This window comes from Oscarella lobularis, chromosome 15 (assembly GCF_947507565.1).
Source record: "Oscarella lobularis chromosome 15, ooOscLobu1.1, whole genome shotgun sequence".
Lineage (NCBI taxonomy): Eukaryota > Metazoa > Porifera > Homoscleromorpha > Homosclerophorida > Oscarellidae > Oscarella > Oscarella lobularis.
The window spans coordinates 1,548,317-1,575,146 of NC_089189.1; the positions used below are offsets into that span (position 1 = coordinate 1,548,317).

General features: G+C 48.1%; 3 protein-coding genes and 1 long non-coding RNA gene across 5 annotated transcripts; 2 read left to right on the forward strand and 2 right to left on the reverse strand.

Moving 5' to 3' along the window:
- Window positions 1-4,652: 4,652 nt before the first annotated feature.
- LOC136196268 (uncharacterized) lies at window positions 4,653-5,256 on the reverse strand. The gene is made up of 3 exons (XM_065985794.1): window positions 5,066-5,256; window positions 4,728-5,027; window positions 4,653-4,668 (listed from the first exon to the last, which is right to left on the reverse strand). Exons 1-3 carry the CDS (start codon window positions 5,254-5,256, stop codon window positions 4,653-4,655), a joined length of 507 nt encoding a protein of 168 aa, XP_065841866.1.
- A 1,563-nt stretch (window positions 5,257-6,819) lies between these two features.
- On the forward strand, window positions 6,820-10,500 carry LOC136195789 (uncharacterized). The gene has a single exon (XM_065985254.1). It carries the CDS (start codon window positions 6,958-6,960, stop codon window positions 10,420-10,422), a length of 3,465 nt encoding a protein of 1,154 aa, XP_065841326.1. The 5' UTR covers window positions 6,820-6,957; the 3' UTR covers window positions 10,423-10,500.
- Window positions 10,501-11,323: 823 nt separating this feature from the next.
- On the forward strand, window positions 11,324-15,054 carry LOC136195987 (uncharacterized). The gene is made up of 2 exons (XM_065985482.1): window positions 11,324-14,792; window positions 14,844-15,054. Exons 1-2 carry the CDS (start codon window positions 11,530-11,532, stop codon window positions 14,884-14,886), a joined length of 3,306 nt encoding a protein of 1,101 aa, XP_065841554.1. The 5' UTR covers window positions 11,324-11,529; the 3' UTR covers window positions 14,887-15,054.
- Window positions 15,027-16,488, reverse strand: LOC136195988 (uncharacterized). 2 transcript variants are annotated; one of them, XR_010672044.1, is made up of 6 exons: window positions 16,351-16,488; window positions 16,221-16,299; window positions 16,074-16,161; window positions 15,839-16,029; window positions 15,704-15,788; window positions 15,027-15,651 (listed from the first exon to the last, which is right to left on the reverse strand). It is a non-coding gene; the product is annotated as an uncharacterized lncRNA (long non-coding RNA). The 2 variants fall into 2 exon arrangements; XR_010672043.1 differs by having other exon boundaries at window positions 15,699-15,788.
- Between the last annotated feature and the right edge of the window lie 10,342 nt (window positions 16,489-26,830).

Genomic DNA, 26,830 nt, shown 5'->3' on the forward strand with positions numbered 1-26,830 from the left:
AGAAGTTATCTCGATCTCTAAGTTATACTGGCGGAACTCCCCGAAATCGCCTCTCTCAACACGGCAGAGGAGGCAGAAACGCCGTAAACATTTTCCTTGTCCTGTGACAGCAAAAGCGTACCTTATTTGGTATATTCTAAAGACAAAACGGTGCAAATTTCTCTGATGTTATACGGGACATGTCGTAACAACCCTCGCTTCACTTGTCTGTATGAAAAAGTCACGTGATTACGGGGAGTTTCCAATCCCTCTCCCTATATTATCTATGGTCAGAGCAGCTGCACTCATGCAATGGAGCTATACAAGCGTAAGGGTGAGCGTAGAACGCAATGCACACTCCTTACCCACTTCGCATAGTCTCTTCAAGGAGTCTCGTCGATCGTCGCGAAGGCGACGCCACACGGTTTCGTTGGAAACGTCACCTATAGAAGCACTGAGGATAGAGAAGATAGAAAAGATGAAGAGAAGACTTCAGGTTCGCATAAGTAGACTGGGCAGAACATACGCGAGAATATTCCATACTCTTGGCGTTGCTTGGACGCGTGGCGCCTAGCCTACTTAGGCCACATCCTCCCAGTCTACAATCCTGAGCTGTGTGACTCTATAATTTATTGCGTACAACATCAATCAATGACAGACGGTTCTACAGTCTCAAGTTCTAGCTAGACCATTCTTCTAACGTGCAATATAACACGTACGGGTGCAGACGTAAGGTATCAACTAAAAACAAACTACGACACGGTGCAAGCGTGCAAGTGCATTCCATATTCTCCATCTACTTCATGATTCTTCAGTGGAGAAGATTCCGTACCTAACAACGTTTCAAGAGATCCTACTCTAGTTGAGATTCTATTTGCCTAACTACAGCAGTGTCACTAGCTAGTTAGGGCATTTGTGAGCACATAAATGACACGAAAAAAAGACGAAGAGAATAATGACACACACTATCCACTATCTCTCTATTTCCTTCATCAACGTTCGCCGTTGTTCTTCTTTTGATCCAAGTATCACATCACATCAAATCAGCACTGAACGAATCATCTTAGCTTTTAAGATCTCCATAGGAAGAACGTTTCTTACCATATTGTCAACCAGATACCTTGGAGTGTTTGAACGATATCTTCGAACGTTGGTCGTACCAACGGATTCCCATTCCAACACGATTCGGCCACTTGTTTCAAATCGTTATTACAGAGAACAGGAAAGTCTGGTCTTTGATCGCAGCGAACGACTTGTCCCCGGCCATCATTCCTCGATCGAATTTTTCGAAATACGGATGCTTAGCTGTCACGATTTCCCACAGCGCAATTCCGTAGCTGTAGACGTCCACCGCACCGTTGTAAGCCTCGCCGCGAATTATTTCGGGAGCCCTGAAAAGTGACGTACCCACGGCGCGCGAACTTCGAACGTTCGCACCGCTGTCATCGTCAATCTTCGGTGCGATTTTAGTGCAACCCAAATCGGCGACTTTGACGATTCCGTTGACATTGATGAGAAGGTTATCGCACTTGAGATCGCGATGCATTCGATCGATGCTGTGCAGATGACGCATTCCTTTCGCCGCGTGTAGAGCGTACTTGACTTGAAAAACGAGTTCCATTATCCGGATGATCGACGTACTCGTTGTCTAACTCGTTTCGCACCGAGCCTCGTTCCATGTATTCAAAAACGATGAACGGTTTGTTATCGGTCGTTTTCCCGGTGCCTATGAAACGAACGATATTGGCGTGGAAAATTGATCGAAGTAATTGGCTTTCGTCTCGAAATTCTTGCAGTTGTTCGTTCGTGCAATCGTCGGCTTTAATCTTGAGAACTTTGACGGCAACGATTTGATCTCGATATTCGACCGTCCACACGTCGCCAAACGATCCTTTTCCGATTCTTTGGCGAAAGTCAACTTTGTCGTTGTCCACTGACCATATGTTCGAAAGCTCTTCTACAGTTTGCTCGGCTCTCTCCAATTCCACTCTCGTGTACTTCGCTTCTCTTTGATGTTTCTGGACGCGTTTGATGCAGTAATAGAATGCAACGATGAGTAGAACTCCGACTACTACTCCCATACCGATTAGATAGGAAGTCGGTGTTGCGCAGGCTTTTCCACCAAATCCAGCATCGCAAATGCAGACTGTCGTATGGTCGCTTTGAATTATGCATTGTCCGTGAATGCAAGTGCCATTGTTGTAATCATATTTTAAATAGAGCAATGAGTTTTTTGCTACCGACCATTCGATAATCGCAAAAGAAGTTGTGTGATTTTTTCGGAAACATACTTGCGTATCCTTCTAACATAAAGTATTTCTTCCGTGTAAGATCTGCCATAATCATTGTGTTGTCTATTTGGTCTACAGTGACAGCAATGCGTCCGAATGCCGTTGGATACCAAATGTGTTCATAGTATCGTTGTGATCCCCAAGACATGTTGTTCCAGTGCCACTTTGAAGCCCCTCTGCCAATTTCTGTGAAATAGATATTCCAGCTGTAATTCCACGTTTGAACATAGGAAACAATATCTTTAAAAATTGATGAGCCGAAGCATACGTAAAAAATGTCATTCCAGAATGTGCTTGTCCAGTGACTTTGATGCTTCTCCTTCTTGTCGTCATCGCAGCAAAGTCGTTTCCACGTTGCCGTCATAGGTACGACATTGTCGTTGATCGTCGCCATCCATAAGGAGTTAGGTTTGTTGACAATGCCGCCGTAAATAAGCAGCGATCCATTAGACATCGAGTTCATCGTCGCGAAAGACTTGCTATGTTGAGGTGCCAGTCCTCGAGAGACAACTTTTGCATGACCATTGTCGTAGATTTGTAGAGTAAATCCAAAGGCGTCTATTTTTTGTATTATAGTATGCCACGCACTCATTCACAGTCGCTGAAAATGCCGCATTTTCATCGCTAAGGGGCGTCAGGTATGGATCATACAACGTCCACATAAGAGTGTCGAGCTCCAGCCTCCACATACGCACAGTTACAGAGAAAAAGCTTTCCACTTGATATAAAACCGAATCTTCGGTTCTAATTAGAGCCGGTGATGGATTAATTAGGCCGACATTCGAGCAAGGAATTCTATTATTGTACTCAGCTCTGCGGAACTCCCATTTCAAATTGAATGTGTTCGCCTCTCGATCAGTGATCGAGAGTCACGGCGATATACATGTCTTCACTAAGAACCTTTTGCCAGTGTGCTATACCTTCGGCATTGCTGCAAAAGGCAATAAACCAAAGCGCCCAGCGATGAACAGCCGAGTGCATTGTTCGTGCGCAGCGGCTAATTAGCCTCGGTCCCAGACACTTTCTCGCTCCCTGATGCTCCGGTGCGGAGCATCCGGGAGCGAGAAATGGTCTGAGGCTACGTTCTAATGCGCGATGAAGATGTTCGTTCGTTTTTTTACGCGTCATGTGGCACATACTGAAACCTTATTACATGCTCGACCAATCCGCGGGAGTCGAGTGCAATACTTAACTTCCGTTAGTTACAGTATTTGGTGTGACCTGGAAGTATCAGAACTAGCGACGAGGTGTAGCGACCGATTTGAATGTGTTCGCCTTTCGATCAGGGATCGAGAGTCACGGCGATACAGACTAAAGGACTTATGGTCGTGGATTATGATTTCGCCTCGGGCAATAACTCACGCCCCCTTGCCCTAAATGACATAATAACATAAGTATTACGTATATAGCACGACGTCGATCGGAAGGTTCGCGGTGCATGTGCATGCCATCTATGTGATTGTTTTACATGTTCTCAGAAGCACATTGTATTTCGTTTATCACATGTGGTTTCCACTCGTTGTCCGGGTTTCTTGTACCACGTGATTGAAAGCGAAAGTTCTTCGAAACTCCACGGTCAGAGCAGCTGCATGCAATGGAGCCTAAGGGTGAGCGTAGAACGCAATACATACTCCTTACCCACTTCACATAGTCTCTTCAAGGAGTCTCGTCTATCGTCGCGAAGGCGACGCCACACGGTTGCGTTGGAAACGTCGCCTATAGACGCACTGAGGATAGAGAAGATAGCAAAGATGAAGAGAAGACTTCAGGTTCGCACCGGGATCCCCTTCATAAGTAGACTGGGCAGAAGATACGCCAGACTTTTCCATACTCTTGGCGCTGCTTGGACGCGCCTAGCTTACTTGTACCACATCACAGGGTGTCTGGAGGATTAGCCTTGAGCTGAAGACAACCCCTGTATAAATAAATATCTCACTCACTCACTCACCACATCCTCCCAGTTTACAATCCTCAGCTGTGTGACTCTATAATTTATTTCGTGCAACATCAATCAATGACAGACGGTTCTACAGTCTCAAGTTCTAGCTAGAGCGCTCTTCTAACGTACAATATAACACGGACGGGTGCAGGCGTAAGATACCAACGAAAGAACAAAGGATGACACGGTGCAAGGGTGCAAGTGCATTCCATATTCTTCATCTTCTTTATGATTCTTCAGTGGACAAGATTCCGTACCTAGCAACGTTTCAAGCCATCCTACTCTAGTTGAGATTCTTTTTGCCTAACTACAGCAGTGTCACTAGCTAGTGAGGACATTGTGAGCACATAAATGACACGAACAAAGACGAAGAGAACAAGTACATACTATCTATTTCCTTCATCAACCTTTCCCATTGTTCTTCTTTTGATCCAAGTATCACATCACATCTCATCAGCACTGAACGTATCATCTCAGTTTTTAAGATCTTCATAGGAATAAAATGTAACGTTTCTTACCGTATTGTCAACCAGATTCCTTGGAGCGTTTGAACGATATCTTCGAACGTTGGTCGTACCAACGGATTCCCATTCCAGCACGATTCGGCCACTTTTTTCAAATCGTCGTTGCAGAGAACAGGAAACTCTGGTCTTAGATCGCAGCGAACGACTTGTTCCAAAATCTCTCCAGCCATCATTCCTCGATCGAATTTTTCGAAATACGGAATCTTAGCTGTGATGATTTCCCACAGCGTATTTCCGTAGCTGTAGACGTCGACCGCGCCGTTGTAAGCCTCGCCGCGAAATATTTCGGGAGCCCTGAAAAATGCCGTACCCACGGCGCGCGAACCTCGAACGTTCGCACCGGATTATCGTCAATTTTCGGTGCGATTTTAGTGCAACCCAAATCGGCGACTTTGACGATTCCGTTGACATTGATTAGAAGGTTATCGCACTTGAGATCGCGATGCATCCTATGAATTCTGTGCAGATGACGCATTCCTTTCGCCGCATGTAGAGCGTACTTGACTTGAAGCACGAGTTCCATTGGGTGATCGACGTACTCGTTGTCTAACTCGTTTCCCACCGAGCCTCGTTACATGTATTCCAAAACGATGAACGGTTCGTCATCGGCCGTTTTCCCGGTGCCTATGAAACGAATGATATTGACGTGAAAAATTGATCGAAGTAATTCGCTTTCGTCTCGAAAATCTTTCAGTTGTTCGTCCGTGCAATCTTCGGCTTTGATCTTGAGAACTTTGACGGCAACGATTTGATCTCGATATTCGGCGGTCCACACATCGCCAAACGATCCTTCTCCAATATTTTGTTGAAGGCTGATTTTGTCGTTCTCCACTGACCAAATGTTCGACAGCTCGGCGACAGTTTGCTCAGCCATATCCAATTCGACTCTGGTGTAGTTCGCTTCTCTTTTATGTTTATTGACGCGTTTGATGCAGTAATAGAATGCAGCGATGAGTAGAACTCCGACTACTACTCCGACTACTACTCCGACTACTACTCCGACTACTACCCCGATACCGATTAGATAGGAATTCGATCTTGCGCATGCTTTTCACTAAATCCAGCATCGCATGTACAATTACGAGTAGATGTTAAGCCCTTCGAGCTTGTTACACGACCTGGTGGACAATCGGTACAGTGAGTGGAACCGCCTCGATCGCTGTACTGCCCTCTTGGACATGGGCGAGAAGGATAGAGACTGAAATCCAAACTGCACATTCCGGGGGGGGGGGGGGGGGGGCACTTGTTCAGATCCAAGATGTACAAGTTTGTGGGAAATAAGCATTCGTCTTAGTAATCATATTTTAAATAGAGCAATGAGTTTTTGCTACCGACCATTCGATGATTGCCAAAGACGTCGTGTGATTTTTTAGGAAACATACTTGCGTATCCTTCCGACATAATGCAGGGCCGGCGCGACGGGTCCGACAGGTCCGGCAGCTGCCGGACCAACATTTTGTAAAGCCAAAAAAATTATATTGACGTTAGGCAGTTCTGGCCGTAGCTATATCACGTGTAGCGGATTACTGTACATATACACGTGCCTTAGCGCACAGCGTCGTCTAACATGGCTGCCACTGAATCCTCTACGGATTCTAGCCGGATTCCACCTATATTTCACCCTGGAACTTCGTTTGTTTGTCCGAAGCGTTCGTTGGGATCCGGAGCAAACATCGTGAAGAGAAGCTTTCGTTCCAACTGGTGCGAAGAATTTTCCTGGCTTCATTATAACATCCGCCTTGACGCGGCATTCTGTCACGTCTGCATGACTGCTTCTCACGGTAAGAAACTGATGGCGAGTACAAGAAGAGCTACAGCCTTCATAAAAAATGGGTACACGTACTGGAAAGAAGCGACTACGGCGTTTCGAAAGCATCATGCAGTCTTCAGAGTGTCATAGAGAGGCAGTCAAAGCAGTAGTTCTGCCAAGACAAACAAGAGATATTGCTGAGGCGTTTAGTGAAGAGACTCGTAAGCAAAGAGAAGTGAACCGAAAAGTCTTCCTAAGAATTCTCGAGAATCATAGATGCGACAAAAACCTCAGGCAGCAGTGCGCGCGCACAGACCGTGCGAACAGACGCAGGTGCAGACATGAAATGAATAAAGCAGTGCATATATAAGGAAAGGGCGTGTCACGTTTATATGGCTGCAACTGTTGAGTCAACAGGATATAACATCCCCTTCCTATATTAGCCAGGCAGTCGCGTACTTTGGCCCGACGTGAATGCATAGCCAAATTCTTCTGCGTTTTCTCTGTGCAACAACGATCTCCAACGTCATCGCCAATAGTAGTAGCAGTACTCACAAAATCGGTCAATGGCAATACATGGATTTCAGTAAAGCCAGCCGCGGCGAGTGGATTTCTGACAGTGCGCCCCGGGCCGTGTGGTCGCTATCAAAAAACCCCAGCTACGTGAACACCGCTTCGTATCACCGAAATGCAACGTCGCCAGAGACAACAAAAGCCCGTCTGCTCTTCGTCGACGAGGGTGGCATCACATGGACCTACTCGCCAAGGACGTACTCCTGGACGAGACTCTCAACATCGACTGGAAGTGAACACTCGTCCGCCGAGGCGAGTCTCGCTCGTCTATCTGCCAACACGATCACAGCCCTATGCGAATCTCGACTCGTCTTCGCCGGTAGATCTTACTCTTCTTTCAACGACACTACTCCGATGGAGAACGAAGTGTGGCTGTTCAACGGCGAGACAGAAACGTGGAGCCCTTTGCCAACGCCGTCGCAATTTTATCTAAATCGTCTAGCATATCACACGGCGTTCGCCTATCGCCAGGAAGAGAGCACGTGCCATTGCAAGGATTCATTGTTTATATACGCGACGACGAGAAACAACGCTAATTACATCCTCGAAAAAAGGGCACTCTGGGAGCTTCGGTGTATCGAAGACAGACTAGCGAAAAATATGACGTACGAGTGGATCGAAAGCGTTCCAGACACCACACAGTGGCCCGTAGCGAATGAGACTTTTCTTGTACTGCGCGCTTTTGCTGCAAACGCGACAAACGTATATTGGCTTTCGGAGACGCCAGACATAATTCGTGTCCTGAACATGAAAACGGGAAAGTGGTCAACCCAGCCCGTCGCCAATTTGTGTCCATTTAATCTTTCTATGAATTACTTTAGAATCGTTTTAAAACAAGCTCTCTTCCTCAAGAAGCATTTACTAGTCATTGGCTACATAAAGCTCCTTAACGTCGTTGGAGTCTACGATTTGAAAGCAAGTGCATATAAATGCTATATGCTTAACGGAAATGAATACCTCAGATTTTCACTGACCGAAAATGTGCTTTTGGGCGACGACGCTATATTTCACGCGGCAACAGATAGGTTTGACCATACGGTCGCCTTCACGAGAATCTCCGAGAAAGTGGTGCTCGAATTTTTAGACAAGGGGACTTTTATGAGGGTGCAAAATTCCCACATAGAAACGACTGCGAGATCACCCGGTAGCGTAGACCACGCCCACCGACTCATGAGCGTGAACGACTCCATATGGTATCTGATGAAAGCGGATCCTCCTTCAAGTGAATTACGAATGTGGAAATTTGATCTAGAAATGTATCGGTGGACACTATACGATCCCGATCGGTCTCCGGAAACGCCGACAACGCCTATGACCTTTTTAGACGCAGCAACAGCGGTCGCTAAAAGTAGCTTCATCGCTTTCTTTGGCAGTAAGAATGGCTTCGGTGTCTCTGGTCGAGACGAGCTTTGGATCTACGCAACGAGTTTGCGGACTTGGACGAGAGCTGCGTCGCGCTTTCGCACGCCGAAGAAGCTGACGTCGTACGCCACGATGAATTCGCTAAGCAACGGATCGTTAATTCTTTTTGGTGGTATAGACAACCGAACGAATTCTATCTGGATAGCAATAGTCGACTACGTACGCATGGCAGCCACGTGGAAGAGACTTTGCTGTGACGTCGACAAACAGCCACAGAATGAACTGCTCCAGTGGGCAAGTGCGGTTTGGAGCAATCGATTGTATGTGCTCTTCGGACTGAAAAAGAGTCTAGATTGCGACTTGTCTATGTACTACATTAACCTCGAAGGAAGCGGCGCATTAAAGTGGAAAACGAAAAGACAAAAAAATCGCAATATCACCTTCTGCGTGGTCGAACAATCTGTTTATGGCCGCTTTGCTTACACAACAAACGAAAACGGCAAATTGCTATTGGCTGACTTGGATGAAATGGAATACAAAATTGCAGATGATGGAGGAGAAGTATTCCTTCGTTGGCTGGACATGCTGGTGGCACGAAACAACGAAGTGTTTGCACTAATGCCAGGAGGCTACGATGAAATTAGATACAACAACTCAAATGTTGAAGCAAGGTATAAAGACACTGATATGAGAAGATTCAAACTCACAGGATGCGAACCGGGATCGTTCAGCCCAGAATACAGCATCTATCCGTGTCAATTGTGTCCAAAGGGAGAGTACAGTGATCAATACAGCGCAATCAATTGCACTAGTTGCCCTCCCAATTTAGCCACAAGCGCAACGGGGTCGAACTCGATAGACAATTGCACGTGCGCAACGTCCACGTGCGTCTACGGAGGCTGCGTCGTTCAAAGTAATCACACGACGTTATGCATTTGCAACGTCGGATTCACGGGGAAACGATGCGAAACGCCGACAATGTATCTCGTCGGCATGGGAATCATAGTCGGATTGCTGCTCGTTTGCGCTTTTTACTACTGCATCAAGCGCGTCAGAAAACACAGAATGTTGGCCAAGTACACGAGAGTCGAGTTGGAGATGGCCGAGCAAATGGCCGAAGAACTAGCCAATATCTGGTCTGTTAAAACGGAAGAAATCAAATTCGAACGTAAAATTGGAGAGGGATCGTTCGGCGACGTGTGGACGGCCGAGTATCGAGATCAAACGGTCGCGGTCAAAGTGCTCAAGATCAAAGCCGACGACTGCACGAACGAGCAACTGAAGGAATTCAAAGACGAAAGCGAGTTGCTTCGATCGATTTTTCACGCGAACATTGTCCGTTTTATCGGTACGGGAAAGACGAACGAAAACAAGCCGTTTATCGTACTCGAGTACATGGAACGAGGCTCGGTGCGAAAGTTGTTGGACAACGAGTATGCCGACCAACCGATGGAAATACATCTTCAAGTGAAATACGCTCTGGACGCCGCTAAGGGAATGCGTCATCTTCATCGCATTAGTCGAATGCATCGCGATCTCAAGTGCGACAACCTCCTCATCAGCGACAGAGGAGTCGTTAAAGTCGCCGACTTAGGCTGCACAAAGATCGCTCCCAAGATTACGTTTGATGACGACGACACTGGCAGCGGAAATGTCAGGGGATCGCGCGCCGTGGGTACGGCGTTCTTTAGAGCGCCGGAGGTATTTCGAGGCGAGGCGTACAGCACTGCTATCGACGTTTACAGCTACGGAATAACGTTGTGGGAAATGCAGACGTCGAAGAATCCTTACTTCGAAAAATTCGAAGAGGGTCTGACGGCAAATCAAATTTTAGATCAAATCGTCGACGGAGACGAGAGGCCCGATTTCCCTTTTTACTGCAACGCGAAATTGAAAAAATTGGCCATTTCGTGCTGGAACGCGATTCCACGCGAACGACCAACTTTCAAAGATATCGTTCCGGCAATAGAAGAGATACAGATGTCGGTTGCGGGTGCATGCTGACGGATACAAAGCTATCATAAAGTGTCCTTCCAAAATTAGAAAGTTCTTCGTTTCCCGAAAAATTGAATAAAGATTAAACCGAATAGTTGGCGTCGCAAGCTGTTTCTCGCACGCTTTCGCGAGAGGGTGAAAAATCTGTAAAAGTACGCCGATGCACAGACGAGGTTCTAGCTCCGGAACAGAGGAACGCCGCACGAGGTAACAATCTGTCTTCGACGAGTACACCGGAACGTCAGGTGGTGCGCAGTCCTTTAGGTGCCATAAACCACGCCTTCAGTTCTACGAAAGTGCTTTTGAATAGATAACAGACATCTTGATGGTAATTCGTTATTCTACAGATTCTTTGCATCATCATCATATCCGGCATTCGCTACAGGACAGCGCGTTGGCCTGCCAACTTTCAAAGATATCGTTCCGGCAATAGAAGAGATACAGATGTCGGTTGCGGATGCATGCTGACGGATACGAAGCTATCATAGCCTAGCTAAGTAAAGAATGCTCTATAGTCGATCGGTGTGACGTAGGATGAGCTGCATGCACAAGTGTCCGTCCAAAAATAGAAGTTCTTCGTTTCCCGAATAGTTGAATAAAAATTAGACCGAATAGTTGGCGTCGCAAGCTGTTTCTCGAACGGTTTCGTGATAGAGTAAAAAATCTGTAAAAGTACGCCGATGCACAGACGAGGTTCTAGCTCCGGAACAGAGGAACGCCGCACGAGGTAACGATCTCTTCGACGAGTACACCGGAACGTCAGGTGGTGCGCAGCCCTTTAGGTGCCATAAACCATGCAAGTTCTGTTGAATAGATAACAGACAGATGGTAATCCGTTATTCTATAGATTCACAGCATCATCATATCCGGCATTCGCTACAGGACAGCGCGGTGGAGTGGATGCATATCTTATCAAGCGTAGTTCTTCAACTTGTTCTCTGTTTGACTGCTTTCTGCCGTATCGCTCATGGTAGCGAAAGCGTCAAAGGTAAGTGGAACGACATTTCTAATATAACCGAGAGCAACTACTGGAAACTGAACGTGCCGCTCTGGAAGAATCAGTACGACAACAATGAGCTCGCACGGTCATCAATAGCGGCTACGTATTGTCGAAGTATGACGTCGAAACGAGCGAAAGCTCGCGTGCTTTTCATCGACCAGTACTTCTTCGCGTGGGTTTATTCGCCGAGGACGGCGTCGTGGACGAAACTTCCCGAAAAAAGAAATCAAAGGATACAAATGTCGTTATCCCTCCCAAAGTCGAGCACCATTGTCAGAAGCCCAAATCGGGCGGTGACCCTCTGCGATTCGCGAGTCGTGCTCTTCAGCGGATTTAGCGTCGAGAGGAACGGCCACATAGTCTTGTCGAACGATCTATGGATCTTCGACGGCATCGTCGAAGAGTGGAGTTCGGTGCGAACGCTCGCGCGCGCTCCCGAAGTGCGCGACGGTAAAGTGGCGTTCGCTTTTCGTCGGAACGAAAGCACGTGCCGCTGCAAGGATTCACTGTTTGTATACGGAGGATCTGACGATCTAGACGATCTCTGGGAACTTCGATGCGTCGACGACAAAAACGAGACCGACATGAAATACGATTGGATAAAAAATGACCTCAACGCGATTTCCTGGCCGAAAAACGCATCCCACATGCTTTTTGCCTCCAAAACAGTCCTCTATTGGGTCACAAACGATCTATCAATGCTTAGCGTTTTTGACACAATAACGGAGAAATATCTGTCGTCGCGAATAGAAATAATTGATTGCCCTCATGTACCGGATATCTACGATACGTACCTCCTTAAAGCCTATAAGGAACTCCTCGACAGCGCACTTCACCTAAAGGAGCATCATCTACTCATATTCTTCATAGCGCTTAGGGGTGAATACAGCGGTTATAAAGAAAGCGATTTTCTCGGAGTGTTGGATTTGCAGAAAAGTGTTATTCACTGCATAAACGTATCTGTATGCCATAGAGAAGAAAGCCGCTATCAGCAGGACATTCTGTTCTTAACTGACGACAAGGTATTGCTTCTAGGAACAGACATATATAACGGTTCCGTCGCCATTTGGAGTTTCCAAACGAGCGAAATGCTTCGAAGCCTAAAAACGAACTCCCTCCTGAACATAGAGTGCGACGCTCCCAACTACGACGGGGATACACATGGGAGGTATCCTGTGATGATGATCGATCACAGATTCATGAGGATAACCGACTCCGTTTGGTATCTGATGAAAATATGGTATCCGTCAGATTTACAAATGTGGCTGTTCGAAGTCGACATTCTTCGATGGTCGATCTACGATCCGGACGAGAAGCCGGAGACGATGTTGAATGCACTCGAGGCGGCGACTGCGACGACGGCAAACGAATGCGTCGCTTATTTCGGCAGTGGCTACGGCTACGTCTCGTCCGCTCAAGACGATCTGTGGATGTACGCGACGCGAATGCGAACGTGGACGAGGGTCGTTTCGCGCGGAAAGGCGCCGAAAAAACTGACGTCGTACGCGACGATGAGCTCGCTGGACAACGGCTCGCTCGTTCTATTCGGCGGCGTGGATAACCGAAAGAGCTCGCTCTGGATGGTCACCGTCGACTACGAACGCATGACGGCGACGTGGGAGAGGCTCTGCTGCGAAGACGACCGAGAACAGCCGACGAATCAACTACAGAAATGGTCGAGCGCAGTGTGGAATAATACCTTATACATTTACTTTTGCCAAAGAACGGAGGGCAATTGCGAATCGATTATTTATTACAAAAATCTTGGCAACGTCGCCGAGTGGACAATGAAAGAAAGCCGAGTTTCCGGCATCGGTACGTTTTGCAAATCGGATCAAACCGTCTTCGGTCGCTTTGCTTACACAACAGACGATATTGGAAATTTAGTAATGGCTGATTTCAATCGAGTTGAATACAATATGGCAGGCGAAAGAAAGTTTCCGGCGAATTCAAAAGCAGTACTAGGCGCTCAAAGCAACGGAATGTTTTCGTTTACGTCCGGACCTTACGGTGAAGTACTCGGAATTGCGTTCCGGTTGACGTTTGGTTTGGACTGGCAACCTTATCTGTTCGACGATTCGCGCATTCGAACCTTCCGACTCATCGGATGCAAGCCGGGATCGTTTAGTCCGAAATACAGCGTACATTCGTGTCAGTCGTGCCCGAAAGGACGGTACAGCGATCGATACAACTCGACCAACTGCACGAGCTGTCCGTCGGGTTTAATCACGACGGCGACGGGCTCAAACTCAATAATCAACTGCACGTGCACATCCGGTACGTGCGTTTACGGCGACTGCGTTGTTCAAAGCGATCTGTCAACGTTGTGTCTTTGCTATACCGGTTACACGGGTAAAAAGTGCGAATCGCCGACAATGTATCTCGTCTTCATGGGCGTAATAGTCGGAATACTACTCGTAATCGCTTTCTATTACATTGCCCAGCGTGCCAGAAAGCATCAAAATGCAGTCAAGTATACGAGAGTCGAGTTGGAGATGGCCGAACAAATGGTCGAGGAATTATCGAACATATGGTCGATCACAACGGACGAGATCGAGTTTGGACAAAAAATAGGAGAGGGATCGTTCGGCGACGTGTGGACGGCCGATTATCGCGATCAAACCGTCGCCGTCAAAGTGCTCAAGATCGAAGCCGACAATTGCACGAACGAGCAACTGCAGGAATTCAAAGACGAAAGCGAGTTGCTTCGATCGATATTCCACGCGAACATTGTCCGTTTAATCGGAACGGGAAAAACGACCGAAAACAAGCCGTTTATCGCGCTGGAGTACATGGAACAAGGCTCGGTGCGAAATGCGTTGGACAACGCTTACGCCGATCGACCAATAGAAATTTATCTTCAAGTGAAATACGCTCTGGACGCCGCTAAGGGTATGCGGCATCTTCACCGTCTCCGTAGAATGCATCGCGATCTCAAGTGCGATAACCTTCTCATCGACTACAGAGGAGTCGTCAAAGTGGCCGACTTGGGCTGTACGATAATCGTCCCCAAGATCCCTGGTGACGAGGAGGATGAGGACAAGAGTGGAAAGATCAAAGGGTCGCGCGCCGTGGGTACGTCGTTTTTTAGAGCTCCGGAAATATTTCGCGGCGAGGCGTACGATATCGCCGTCGACGTCTATAGCTACGGTATATCGTTGTGGGAAATTCAGACGGCAAAGAATCCGTATTTTGAAAAGTATGAGAGTGGAATGACGACTCGAGAAATTCTCGACGAGATCGTTAACAAAGATGTGCGACCGGAGTTTCTTGCTCAGTGCAACGAAGACTTAAAGCAATTGACTATATCGTGCTGGAACGGGAATCCGTACGAAAGACCAACATTTGAAGAGATCGCTCAAACGCTCGAAAATATTCGGTAAGGAGATCACGTTGAATAAATTGGCATCATGCAATGTGTAACACTCAGAACGAAGACGACAGGAGCTGAGGAGGAAGTAAAGGAAGTATAGGCCTTGAAGTGTTGTTGCTATTAGGGACTCGAGCAGAAAACAAGCTCGCGAATAGCAGATGTAACGTCTTGGAACAGCCTTTGTGGTTCCTTCCATAGAGGATGAGGAACCCTATATATCGATAGACATGGACTGCGTTTATTCCTAGATTACCTGTCATTCCATTGAGATGTGGTCTAAAGCACGTGACGGCTGCTAGCTAATGCTCGAGGGAAGGAAGCTACAACCTGCTAAAGAATGATCTATGGATCGCAAGGTTTTTCTTATTCCTTCGGGGCCCCAATGGTGTAGGCATTCACTTAGGGGGCGGGCCTCTCTCTGCATCGTACATAGAGATTGATTTCATGTTGTGCCACTGGCCACGTGTTAGACATAGACTGATTTCCAACCGAATCTAAACACCATGACTCGATTTCTGCCAGTCTAATTGAGGGCGGGTTGGGGCTCATGCGAAGGCCTAGTGGCATAGCATGCATGATACTCCCCCGTTATGTACGACGCAGAGAGCGTAGACGGGACAGCATCAGGTTTTAGAGCAGGTAGTTGAGAACGTGTCCGCGCTTATTGCATAACTACGATAGTGTGCACGGGTCCTTTGCATTAGGGTTTAGTCGGTGGCTGCTGGTAAGTAGGGCGGTCTAGAGGTTAGTAGGTCGTATAGCTCCTTTCCCTCGGACGTTAGCTAGCAGCCGCCACGTGCTTTAGACCATTTTTCAATGAGATCTCTCTTCTTGCAAAGACTGGTATTGTTCTTCCGTTCTTGTTCTGCGAAAAGAATTCTCACGCGAAATTAATTAATTATATTGATTTACTTAACTTGCTTTTGCATTCTCTTCCTCAAATTGTCTTCTTTGTTCTTCAAGTCTCCCTTTTGTTCTTGTATGACTTCATTAGATTGGGTTCTACATACTTACAGATGTCACGTGACGCAATTGTTATTTATTAATTTTACCTTTCATCTTGAAGTTTCGCCACTTCCATTCTAAAGATAATATCATTTTTATCTTTAGAAACAAAACCCTCGCCTCAATTCTCTTTCAAGTTTCCGAGTGTCAAGTGATTCATTTCGAAGCTTTGCCGATATCAATTGAGCTGAAGGAAGTATGTGAGTTTCAATCTTCATGTACGACTCGTTTGACGGACCTAGAAAAGAAATTAAATATGATTTTAACATCATTCTTCTTCACCGAGAGTAAATTCATTCAAAATTTCTGTCAATTCTTGTTCTCGGTCTTTTCCCCTGTGACAATGACCTGAGCAGATCCATCTCGATCTCTACGCAATGGAGAGTGAAAATCAATCAATCAATAAATAAATAAATAACTTCTTCTTACTGGCGACTATTTTTGATGGCGTTCCTGGCTTGGAGATGTTCGGAGATGCGATGGAGAGCATTCGCGAGGCATCAGATGGCTACAGATAATTCATAAATACGCATAGTATCGTCGTCGCAGCGATTCGTACCGTAAGAGTCTTTCGATCCACACTTTGACCGACGTACAAGACGATTTCAAGCTCGAAAACGCATGAGAACTGCGAAGAAGGGATTCGGAGTAAGTTCCGAAGAGCATACAGCGCCCGATGTCTTCGCTACGAGAAGATACCAGTCCAAACAAGAAAACGTCGAAAAGCACTATACGGGGAAAAGGCCTCCCGGATAAACGAAAAAAAGCATAAAACGAATATATAGGTCTCGCTAAAATGTTCCCAAGAAAGTGCGTTGATCGGCGATGAATCGGTGGAAGACTTGTGAAGAGTTCATTCTTTGCGAAATCATACACATTATTTCGATCTCTGCCGAAATGCCTTTCAACAAGAAATCAAATGCTCGAATTCGGTAAAAGAGAAGATTCTTACTAGCTCTCTCTCTTCTCCGAAAGGAGAAACGGTCATGCGGCTGATCGTTCTCAAAGAATGCAAATAAAATAATATTGTTATCCCACGATCACATGGATAGCTAGTCACTGACGCAGACCGATGGTACCAGGCCCTTCTCCTCCCCGGGGTATATCTGGGATCAGAGGAGAAGGGCCTTGGACCGAAGCTAGCGGAAACAGTAGAGCGTCGTCCTGCGAGTGGCGAATGCCTAACAGTTCTAAGAAGGGAGATAGCTGAACTGCTACGTTTGGGCATTCTGCCAATGAAGAGACTCGTAAAGGGAAAGTTTGGAGGAGAGGCCGGGAGAAAATCGTCGCCACAAAGTTGTTCTGTCTGAAGTCCTTTTTTAGATAGGCCAATCATTTTATTCGTGTTGCACGCTGAACAGCGGTTTTATGTGACGTATTTGCCAAACCCTTCTACAGGATTTTTGGGAGACGTTTGTGGTCACGAGTCGTCACGTGACAGGAATCTTGGTTTTTTCGAATTTATTTTCTTGGACTTAAAGCGTAAGGCTTTAGATCATTTCAAAGAGCTCTATCGTGCTCGATTCTCTGGATGCAAGCGGATGCGAACAACAAAGTACATAGGGATACGGGATGTCGTGAACCCGTATAACAACACCCAAAAACGGCCCGATCTGCCCTATAAAAGCTGCCTGTGACTCGAAAACGGGTTCGTTAGCTTGCTAAGGAAGCTATTGCGAGGAGTGACCAGTTAGATGTCCAATCAACGCAGTCGGAGCACGGAATTTCGAGGTAAGAGAATCCAAGACGCCGCTTAGAAAGATCTACTACCCCACAGGGCCCACCACCGTCCACACGCACACACGCACACACGCACACGCAGGAACTGTTGTGCTGGGTCGATCGGGGTGTTTAGAGGGCGACGAGGGAGCAGATTGCGTTGGAGAGAGAGGTTAGGTTGCTGCACGGATTGTAGAAGAGATGGATAGGAAACGCACGCACGCTACTGTACATTGTGACGTTGAATCCGTGTCCTCGCCACGCCCATACAGCGTCGTGCGACAAGCACGTTCGTAACCTCCCTAATCGACTGTTAGGGTCATTTTGCGGCTTTCCCTTACTGGTGATGCCTACATTAAGGATAGAGCAATTTTTTAGCCCCTTCTCTGCTCCAGAATATCCGTTCTTGTTTCGATTTCGCGCCTACTTGTGTCTAGCGCACGCTTTTGGGATTTTCCTCGCTTCGTCGCCCGTGTTTTCGACAACAACTGTTTCTGAGGAGAACGGTAATCGCATTAGACAGCTCGTGCGAGCATTTGCATTCGCAAAGTATCGGTTACTTGTCCACATACGAGGGAATTAGTTCGTGAAAGTACGTTAGTTTGTGGTATTTTACCGACTTTCCCGAAGCTTTTGAAAACTATCCAACAGTTCAAAACTAATGTTTACTGTATCCCGCAGCCGACCGAACATGGCGAAAAGAAAATTTTCTTTGTCAATCTCACCAAAAAATTCGACCAAGACGCCGAAGTATGAGCACCCTTGTAGACCAAGAAAAAGGCGCTACAGGAAAAAATCCGAAGAGGTTACATAGAGTAGACACAAAATTATAAGTGAAGTGGAACATTCATAATCTGTAGGCCCAACCATCAGCTGACAAGAATACTCTCGAATCAGTTCAATCGACGATAGTCCTGACTCCTGAATGGACTTTGCAAAAAACGCTGGAAGGGCTGCACATTTACAAGGTGAACTAACTTTCAACTGAGACCGGCGAGACTGCCGTCTCCCACAGCGTCATAATTGACACCGATCTCAAAGTCGTCGTTTTCGAACTTTGGAAGAATTTCACGAATACTTTCCAGTGCAGCACGGCTTCTGTCACTATCTGACAAAAACAGACGATCGGAAACAACAGCGGAAAGGGCTTCCTTGAAAGACATGGGCAACTTAGCCGGGAACTTGTGTCACATGACAAGGACACGGAGTGAAACTACTAACGTGCGTGCGTTTCCTATCCATCTCTTCTACAATCCGTGGTTGCTGCTTCTGTATTGTATCACGCCGGGGTCTGTTCCCGGGACACGTGACCAGACATCATCATGCACATGCTCGAAACAAATCCACAACAAAGCCCCCCCCCCCTTGTTCAAGCGGGCTGCCCCCAGACCGGGCACAGGAAGAGAAACGGGGCCACCACAAACAGACAATCACGGTTCAACCACCGTAAAGAAAAAAAAACAGACAAAGAAACAGGTAGAGTACCTTGATAAGGAGTTTCAGAATTCGCCGGCGTAGCGCTGGGCGGCTTGACCTGCGGTACGCCTCAGTGGGCGACCATCCAAACGCATAGTCGGCTTTGAGCTGAAAGTAGTAGTAGTAGTAGTAGTAGTAGTAGTAGTAGGTTCCGGTAGATTGATAGTAGAAGATGATGACGATTGGGCTGTTCCACACGCACGAAAAGGCTCCCCTGGCCAATGGGGGTCTACGCCGTCGCGCGACTGAAAATTCCGCGGTGGGAACAGCAACTCCATCGATGATCCCGACGTCCATTCTTCTCGGCACGTCGACAACTCCGGGCACGATAGGCGACGTTAAGCCCGCCGTTCAATTTCAACGGGAGACGTAGACCGGGCGCGACGTGGTTGTCCGAGATCCATCGTGACACACCCACCGTCGTGTGGTGTAGGATTCAGAGCGACACGAGCATGACCATTCGCATCGAACAATTCCGGAGGAAAATAGGGCACAATCCTTTGCACGTGAGAGAGAACGGGCCTGTGTGTATCCAAATTCTGAAGTTCGTAAGTGACGTCCGATAGACGACGAGCCACGCGATACGGGCCGGTGAACTTGTTTTGCATCTTCGTAGCAATGCCGGGCGAAAGAACTGGGCGATGGAGTAGAACCAAGCTACCAGGTAAGAATTCAGCCTGGTGATGTGATCGATCATAGTGTTCTTTTCGCTTCCGGTCAGCGTCGAGTTGGAATTTCCGAGCGATGTCGAAGGCGCGGCGTATACGTTTCGTAACCTCCAGGCCGTAGTGGCGGGCGTCCTGAGTGAGTTCACTCTTCGGCCCGCTGATCACCGCGGTTGGAAGTCGAGCATCACATCCGTGAACGAGGTAGAACGGTGTGTTCCAAATCGCTGCCATCACCGTCGTCCGGTACGCGAATGCCACTGCCTCGATATACGTATCCCAATCCGAGTGCTCTTCGTTCACAAAAGCGGTGAGCGCCGTTTTCAGCGTACGATTGAAACGCTCCACTTGCCCGTTGCACTGCGGATGGTACGCAGTAGTAAATAACTTTGTAATAGCCAATCGATCGGAGAGACGTCGGAGTAGAGCAGAGGTAAATTGAGCGCCTCTGTCTGACAATAACTGCTCAGGGCAGCCGTGTTGAAATATGATCTTGGTCAGGAATACGTCAGCGACTGTCACGGCGTCGATAGTGGGAACGGCTGCCACTTCCACCCATCTGGTAAATCGGTCGACCATTACGACGACGTAACGGTTGCCCGACGACGTCGTTGGAAACGGTCCAGCGATGTCAATTCCAACCATCTGGAAGGGAGCAGTCGCGCTGAAGAGTTGTAGTTGTCCAGCCTTGACAGGTTTGCTTCGTTTCCGCAGCTGGCACGCCGGACACGTACGCACGTAATTGGCGATATCCTGTCGCATGCCTTTCCAGTAGTACTGGGAGCGTACACGGTCGAAGGTACGCGCTCGTCCGAAATGACCGGACGCCGGAAGACGATGCGCAGCGCGAATAACGTCAAGTCGGTCGATTGCCGCGAGGTATGGAACGGTGATAGCTCCACGGGCCCGAACCGTCTCAGTGTACCAGAGCATCTCGAGAACGCCTCCTGGCGAAATTTCGCCGCTGTCACGTAACACCTCCTTCACTTCTGGGGGCATTTCGGCCGTGTCGCCGCCCTTCGCCAGGTAATCGATCACTGCCCGCAGCTGCGGATCCCGTCGCTGATTTGCAACCACTTCATCCGCCGTAGGGACACGTACAACGTCGATTGCGCACACGATAGGGAGTCGCGATAGCGCGTCGGCATTTCTGTTGGCTTTTCCTGCCTTGTGACGTATTTCAAAGTCGAACTCCTGTAGTTGGAGTACCCAATGTGCCAGGCGTCCTGACATCTTTGTAGATGACATAAGCCATCGTAAATTCGCGTGATCCGTGATCACAATAAATGGTACCCCAAAGAGGTACTTGCGGAATGTCTCACATCCGTAGACGACAGCTAACAGTTCCTTTTCTCTGGTGTCGTATCGCTGCTCGCGATCTTGCAACACCCGGCTGGCATAGGAGACTACTCTTTCGAGACCGTCGTCATGGACTTGTGATAACACCGCCGCTATTGCATAGTTGGATGCGTCCGTTTTCAATAGAAATGGTAAGTCCCAGTTGGGATAGGCCAGTATTGGAGCGGAAGACAGCGAGTCTTTCAACGCCAGAAACGCGTCGTCGCAGTCATCCATCCACTGGAAATTTCCGTCGTCTCTCAAAAGACGAGTGAGAGGTCGGGCCACGCGGGCATAATCAGGAATGAATTTTCGGTAGTAAGACGAGAGGCCAAGGAACGAACGAACATCCCCCGGTTTATTGGTGTTTTCAACGCCGTCACTGCCTCGATTTTCTTTCACGACGTGCCCCACATACGACAGCGTCTGTCGGCCGAACGAGCATTTAGCGGGCTTGAGCTTTAGTCCGAAGTGAATCAGGCGTCGTAGTACCTCTCCGAGTCGTTCCAGATGCAGTTCGAACGTTGGCGCGAAAACGAGCACGTCGTCTATGTAGACCAAGCACGTTCGCCATTTCACTCCAGCCAGGACTAAATCCATAGCGCGTTGAAAAGTACTCGGGGCATTACACAACCCGAAAGGCATCACGACGAACTCAAACAGGCCCATCGAGCAGGTGAACGCTGTTTTCCCTATGTCGCTCGGGCGTACAGCCACTTGCCAATATGCAGCGTGGAGATCGAGACTCGAGAAGTACTTGTTTCCTCCGATGATATCGAGGCTCTCATCGATTCTAGGCAGGGGATACCTGTCCTTCTTCGTGAGCGCGTTCAGGGCTCGGAAATCAACGCAGAACCGCTGGGCTCGATCCTTTTTATCTCGCAGTAGAGCCAGAGATGCCCACCGAGACTTCGAGTTTCGGATGATCCCACGACGCAGCATGCTGTCGACCTGCCGTTCAGCTTCAAGCATCTTCGGCGGCGGAAGTCGACGAGGTGGTTGGTTTACGGGACGATTTTGGCCCGTGTCGATCTCATGCATCACCCCTTTCATGTGTCCTAGGTCGTCGGGACTCGTCGCGAACGCTCTGGCGTGTTCCTTTAGCAGATCCAGTAGCGCTTTCTTTTGGTCTTCCGTCAAATCCGGATTGATGTCGAAGTTCGGAAGCATCGTTTCTAGCGCGGGCGCCACCGGTTCGTCTTTTCTCGCGGGCTCCGCTGTCTGTTCCTCGATCTCGATTTTCTGTCTAACGTTGCGTTCCGGTTCCGGTTCCGTTTCGTCGAACGCTGTGCTGCTCGTCTCCGCTGGACGGTGTGGCTCCTCCGCTAGCGTAACTAGCCCGGGTTGGTATCCTGTAGCGAGTACTGCACACACCCGTCCAGGGCACTCGGACGCCTTCCCGCTCGGCAAGCCGTCGGTCTCCGACAATACGCTTAGTACTTTCACCTTTTGTTTGTCTTTTTCCCCGCGTAGCACGACAGTTCCTTCGCGGAATTCCATCAACGCGTCGGCGGCGTACATGAAATCTTTGCCGACGATCACCGGCAGAGGTATTTCCTTTGATACTACGAATTCGAACGGCAGCTTGAAACTTCCAGCTTCCACTTCCAGTCTCACGGTCCCGTCACAGGACGGGCTTCCTCCATTCGCCACGGTGTACCTGCTGGGTGTTCCTCCAGTGATCGTCATTCCAATTTCATCGAGAAAGTCCCGCGACACGAGCGATACCTCTGCGCCTGAATCGAACAGAATTCGTGTTGGTCGACCACCGCCAACTGTTATCCCGTCTATCTGCATCTCATCGCCACGCCCGTTTCCAAACGAATGGACCGCCCCCGCTACCGTCTGATCGCCCTCGCGTTTTGTCTTCTCCAATTCGTTCCTCCGGCGATAGCACTGCTCTATCGTGTGTTCCTTTTTGTTACAGTAATCGCATCGTTTCGGAGCGGGTTTGAGCTGTTCCAGTGCGCGTGACTGCTTGTCGAGAGATTCTCGTATTCCTCGTTGGTGTTCCACGAGTTCTTCGAGCAGACGAGTTTTCGTTCGGATGATCATTTCCAGATCCGGCGCGTCCGATCGGTCACGGCTGGTCGTCCGCGCTGCCTCGCGGCGATTTTGATCGATTGAAGTTCGCCGGTTCCTCGTGTGCTGCGCGCCCGTTCCCACGGCCAAGCATTCGCTCGCCGCTTTGGCGCCCGCCTTCCAGATCTTTTCTCCGACACGCGCCGCTTCCTCCGCTTTGTCGAGGCTGTTTGGCGCTGTGTAACGCTCCAAGCGCATGATCTCCACGCGGAATTCATGTCGGAGTCCATTCTTAAAGTGTTGAACTTGCATTCCTTCCGACAGGGTGGCGGGGTCGGCTTCGAGCAACTCGTATACGAGTGTCCGAAATCGGGTGGCATAGGACTCGACGTCCTCTCGAGCCTCCTGCTTGCATTCGATCAGCTTTTCCGTGTAATATACGTGCACTCCGACTGTCGCGCGCGGTTTGCGCGAGACTCTGTTATGGCTCGCGTGGACCTCCCCCGTCGTTGGCCACGCTCGGCCGACCGCAGTCGTTCTTTTCGTCGTCGTAGCCGGCGGGGAGAGGACGACGACGCCACCCAGCGCCGCCGAACCGGTTGCGCAACCCGGCCGACGACTCACGGTCCGGCCGTGAGTTCGTCGACCGGCCGGCTCGGACACCACAGGCAGCGCCAGTCCCCTCCGACGCGCTCGGCTACCCGGATTCTCCACCAGATGTTGTACTGGGTTGACCGGGGTGTTTAGAGGGCGACGAGGGAGTGGATTGCGTTGGAGAGAGAGGTTAGGTTGCTGCTTCTGTATTGTATCACGCCGGGGTCTGTTCCCGGGACACGTGACCAGACATCATCATGCACATGCTCGAAACAAATCCACAACAGGAACAATCACACGCTAAGGCGCAGAGACGCTAGACGTCGTTTACGAACATCTAAGGCGAATCCATGCATACCTAACGCTTGGGATACAGAGAACCTGAGCCATCGCAGAAATCATGCACATCTAACGCATAGGATAAAGAAAACCCCACTTATTACTGCTGACTCTCCACCTTCTAAGTCATTGCACACGACATACCACATCAAGAGACTAGATAGTTACTTAGTTACTTAGTTACTTAGTTAGTTAGTTAGTTACTTACTTACTTACTTACTTACTTAGTTACTTAGTTACTTACTTACTTATACTTCGAAAATTAGAAATTTAGGATTAGAAGTTAGAAAATTGGAATTAGAAATAAGAAAATTAGAATTAGAAATTACAAAATTAGAATTAGAAATTAGAAATTAGAATTTACAAAAAGGAAATGGCCACATGGTACGCGGACCCAGACGGTTCTACAGTCTCAAGTCCTAGCTAGACCATTCTTCTAAGGTGCAAATTAACACGGACGGGTGCAGAAGTGAAGTATCAACTAAAAACGAACAACGCCACGGTGCAAGTGCGTTCCATATTCTTCATCTACTTCATGACTCTCAGTATAGACCAGATTCTGTACCTAACAGGTTACAATGTTTCAAGAGATCTCACTCAAGTTGAGATTCTATTTGCCTAACACTACAACAATGTCACTAGCTAGTGAGGACATTTGTGAGCACACAAATGACACGAACAAAGACGAAGAGAACAAGTACATACTATCTATTTCCTTCATCAACGTTTCTCATTGTTCTTCTTTTAATCCCAGCTAGTATAGCATCACATCACATCACATCAGCACTGACGTATCATCTCAGTTTTCAAGATGTTTACAGGAACAGCGTTTCTTACCCTCGGGCCGTACATGGCAGCGAACGACTTACTCAATCGAATTTTTTCGAAATACGGATGCTTAGCTGTTATGATTTCCCACAGCGTAATTCCGAAACTGTAGACGTCGACCGCGCCGCTGTAGGCCTCGCCGCGAAGTATTTCAGGAGCCCTGAAAAGTGCTGTACCCACGGCCAGCGTACCTCGAACGTTCGCACCTCTATCATCGGTGCGATTTTAGTGCCCTTTGCATTGATTGGAAGGTTATCGCACTTGAGATCGCGATGCATCCTATCACTAGAGAATGATGGCCCGGTGTTCACCGTGTTGCCATCATGCAGAGCCTCCCACCGCTTACCGTACGCGAGCGCCTTAGATAACATGACGTCATAAAATTTCATTCCCCGAACACCAGGGCGCGCGCGGGCGAAGCCCGCGCGCGCCCTGGTGTGAGGGGCTCTCAAACGTGATCGCCCAAAAACCAAAGTGTTTGTCTGTCGGTATACACTGACGTCACAATCGCACTTAGACCAATCACGCACACAGGTGCCTTTATGACATCACGTTCATTGTGATGTCATACTTTCCCGTATTTTGAACAAAATGTACATAAAATTGCGACGCCACAGTAGATAGGAACCCCGGATTGTGTTCAAAACTTTTCAGGAAGGAGTAGGCATATTATACAGGCTACATTATCGAGGATAAATACTATTAAACATAACAGGCACATAGCAATGAGCTTTATCAGTAACATTCATAAAGGGAACGCAGTAAAGGAGCACGTTGGGTTTGTCGTGCTGCGAGCGCAGCTCGCAGCACGCAAACCCAACTGCGAGCTGATAATGGGCCTCGTGACACGATCACCCAAAGGGGAAGTGGTTGGGGTTAGGAGAGGTATAGCCCTGTGTCACGCTTACATAAGAGGTCAAATTGTAGACTTTTGCCAAAAATAAAGCATGCCAACTCACGTGGTTAGGCAATGCGATGCAGAGTATGCAAAAAGGCTTTACAAAAATTAGAGTAATAAGAATGCGCTGGGGGTGTTCGGGGATCCCATGATGGTTCACGAAAGGCCATCATTATCTAGTGTTATCATGTATTCACATTGTTGTACATACATGTATATCACAGTCCTACAGCCCAGTCCTACACACATACTCTAGGTACATAGATAGGGCTCATGTTTAGGATCCTAATTAGGCGTTTTCTGATACTGGCTTTGAAGTTTATTGAATGTGTAGGTATGTGTACGGGTCATATTTACTGTAACCCGTACACGCGTACATACCCACGCATATACTGTACATGATTGGATTACGATTGATTGTGACGTCAGAGCGTAACAATCAAAAGAGTCTTTTCGGTTTCTCAGCGCATTTATAACACGGAAAATAGCACAGATCAATTGGAAACAGGGGTTTCTAAGCATTTTTTCCGTTTATGAAAGAAAAAACCCTTTATTCGCGCCGTAAATCGCCTTTTTCGGGTCACCGTTTTGGGCCCTATTTCACGCATGCGCTGTCCAAAAAAACGGGTTTTTAGGTGACGTCACAATACGGAGCGTGACGAACAGACAGACAGACAGACATACATATATACACTTCCGGCCCTAAGATCACGTTTGAGACAGCCTCCCCCCGCCGTTATACGGGCTCGCAAACTGCGTTTGCCACCCCGTACAACTGCGGTGGTCGGCTCAATATACTGTGCAGACATTGACGCATTCCTTTCGCCGCATGTAGAGCGTACTTTAGTTGAAGCACGAGTTCCATTGGATGATCGGCGTACTCGCCTGTCTAACTCGTTTCGCACGATGAACGGTTTGTTATCGGCCGTTTTCCCGGTGCCTATGAAACGTATTGGCGTGGAAAATCGATCGAAGTATTTCGCTTTCGTCTCGAAAATCTTGCAGTTGTTCGTTCGTGCAATCTTCGGCTTTAATCTTGAGAAATTTCACGGCGACGATTTGATCTCGATATTCGGCGGTCCACACGTCGCCAAACGATTCTTCTCCAATCTTTTGTTGAAAGCCGATTTTGTCGTTGTCCACTGACCAAATGTTCGACA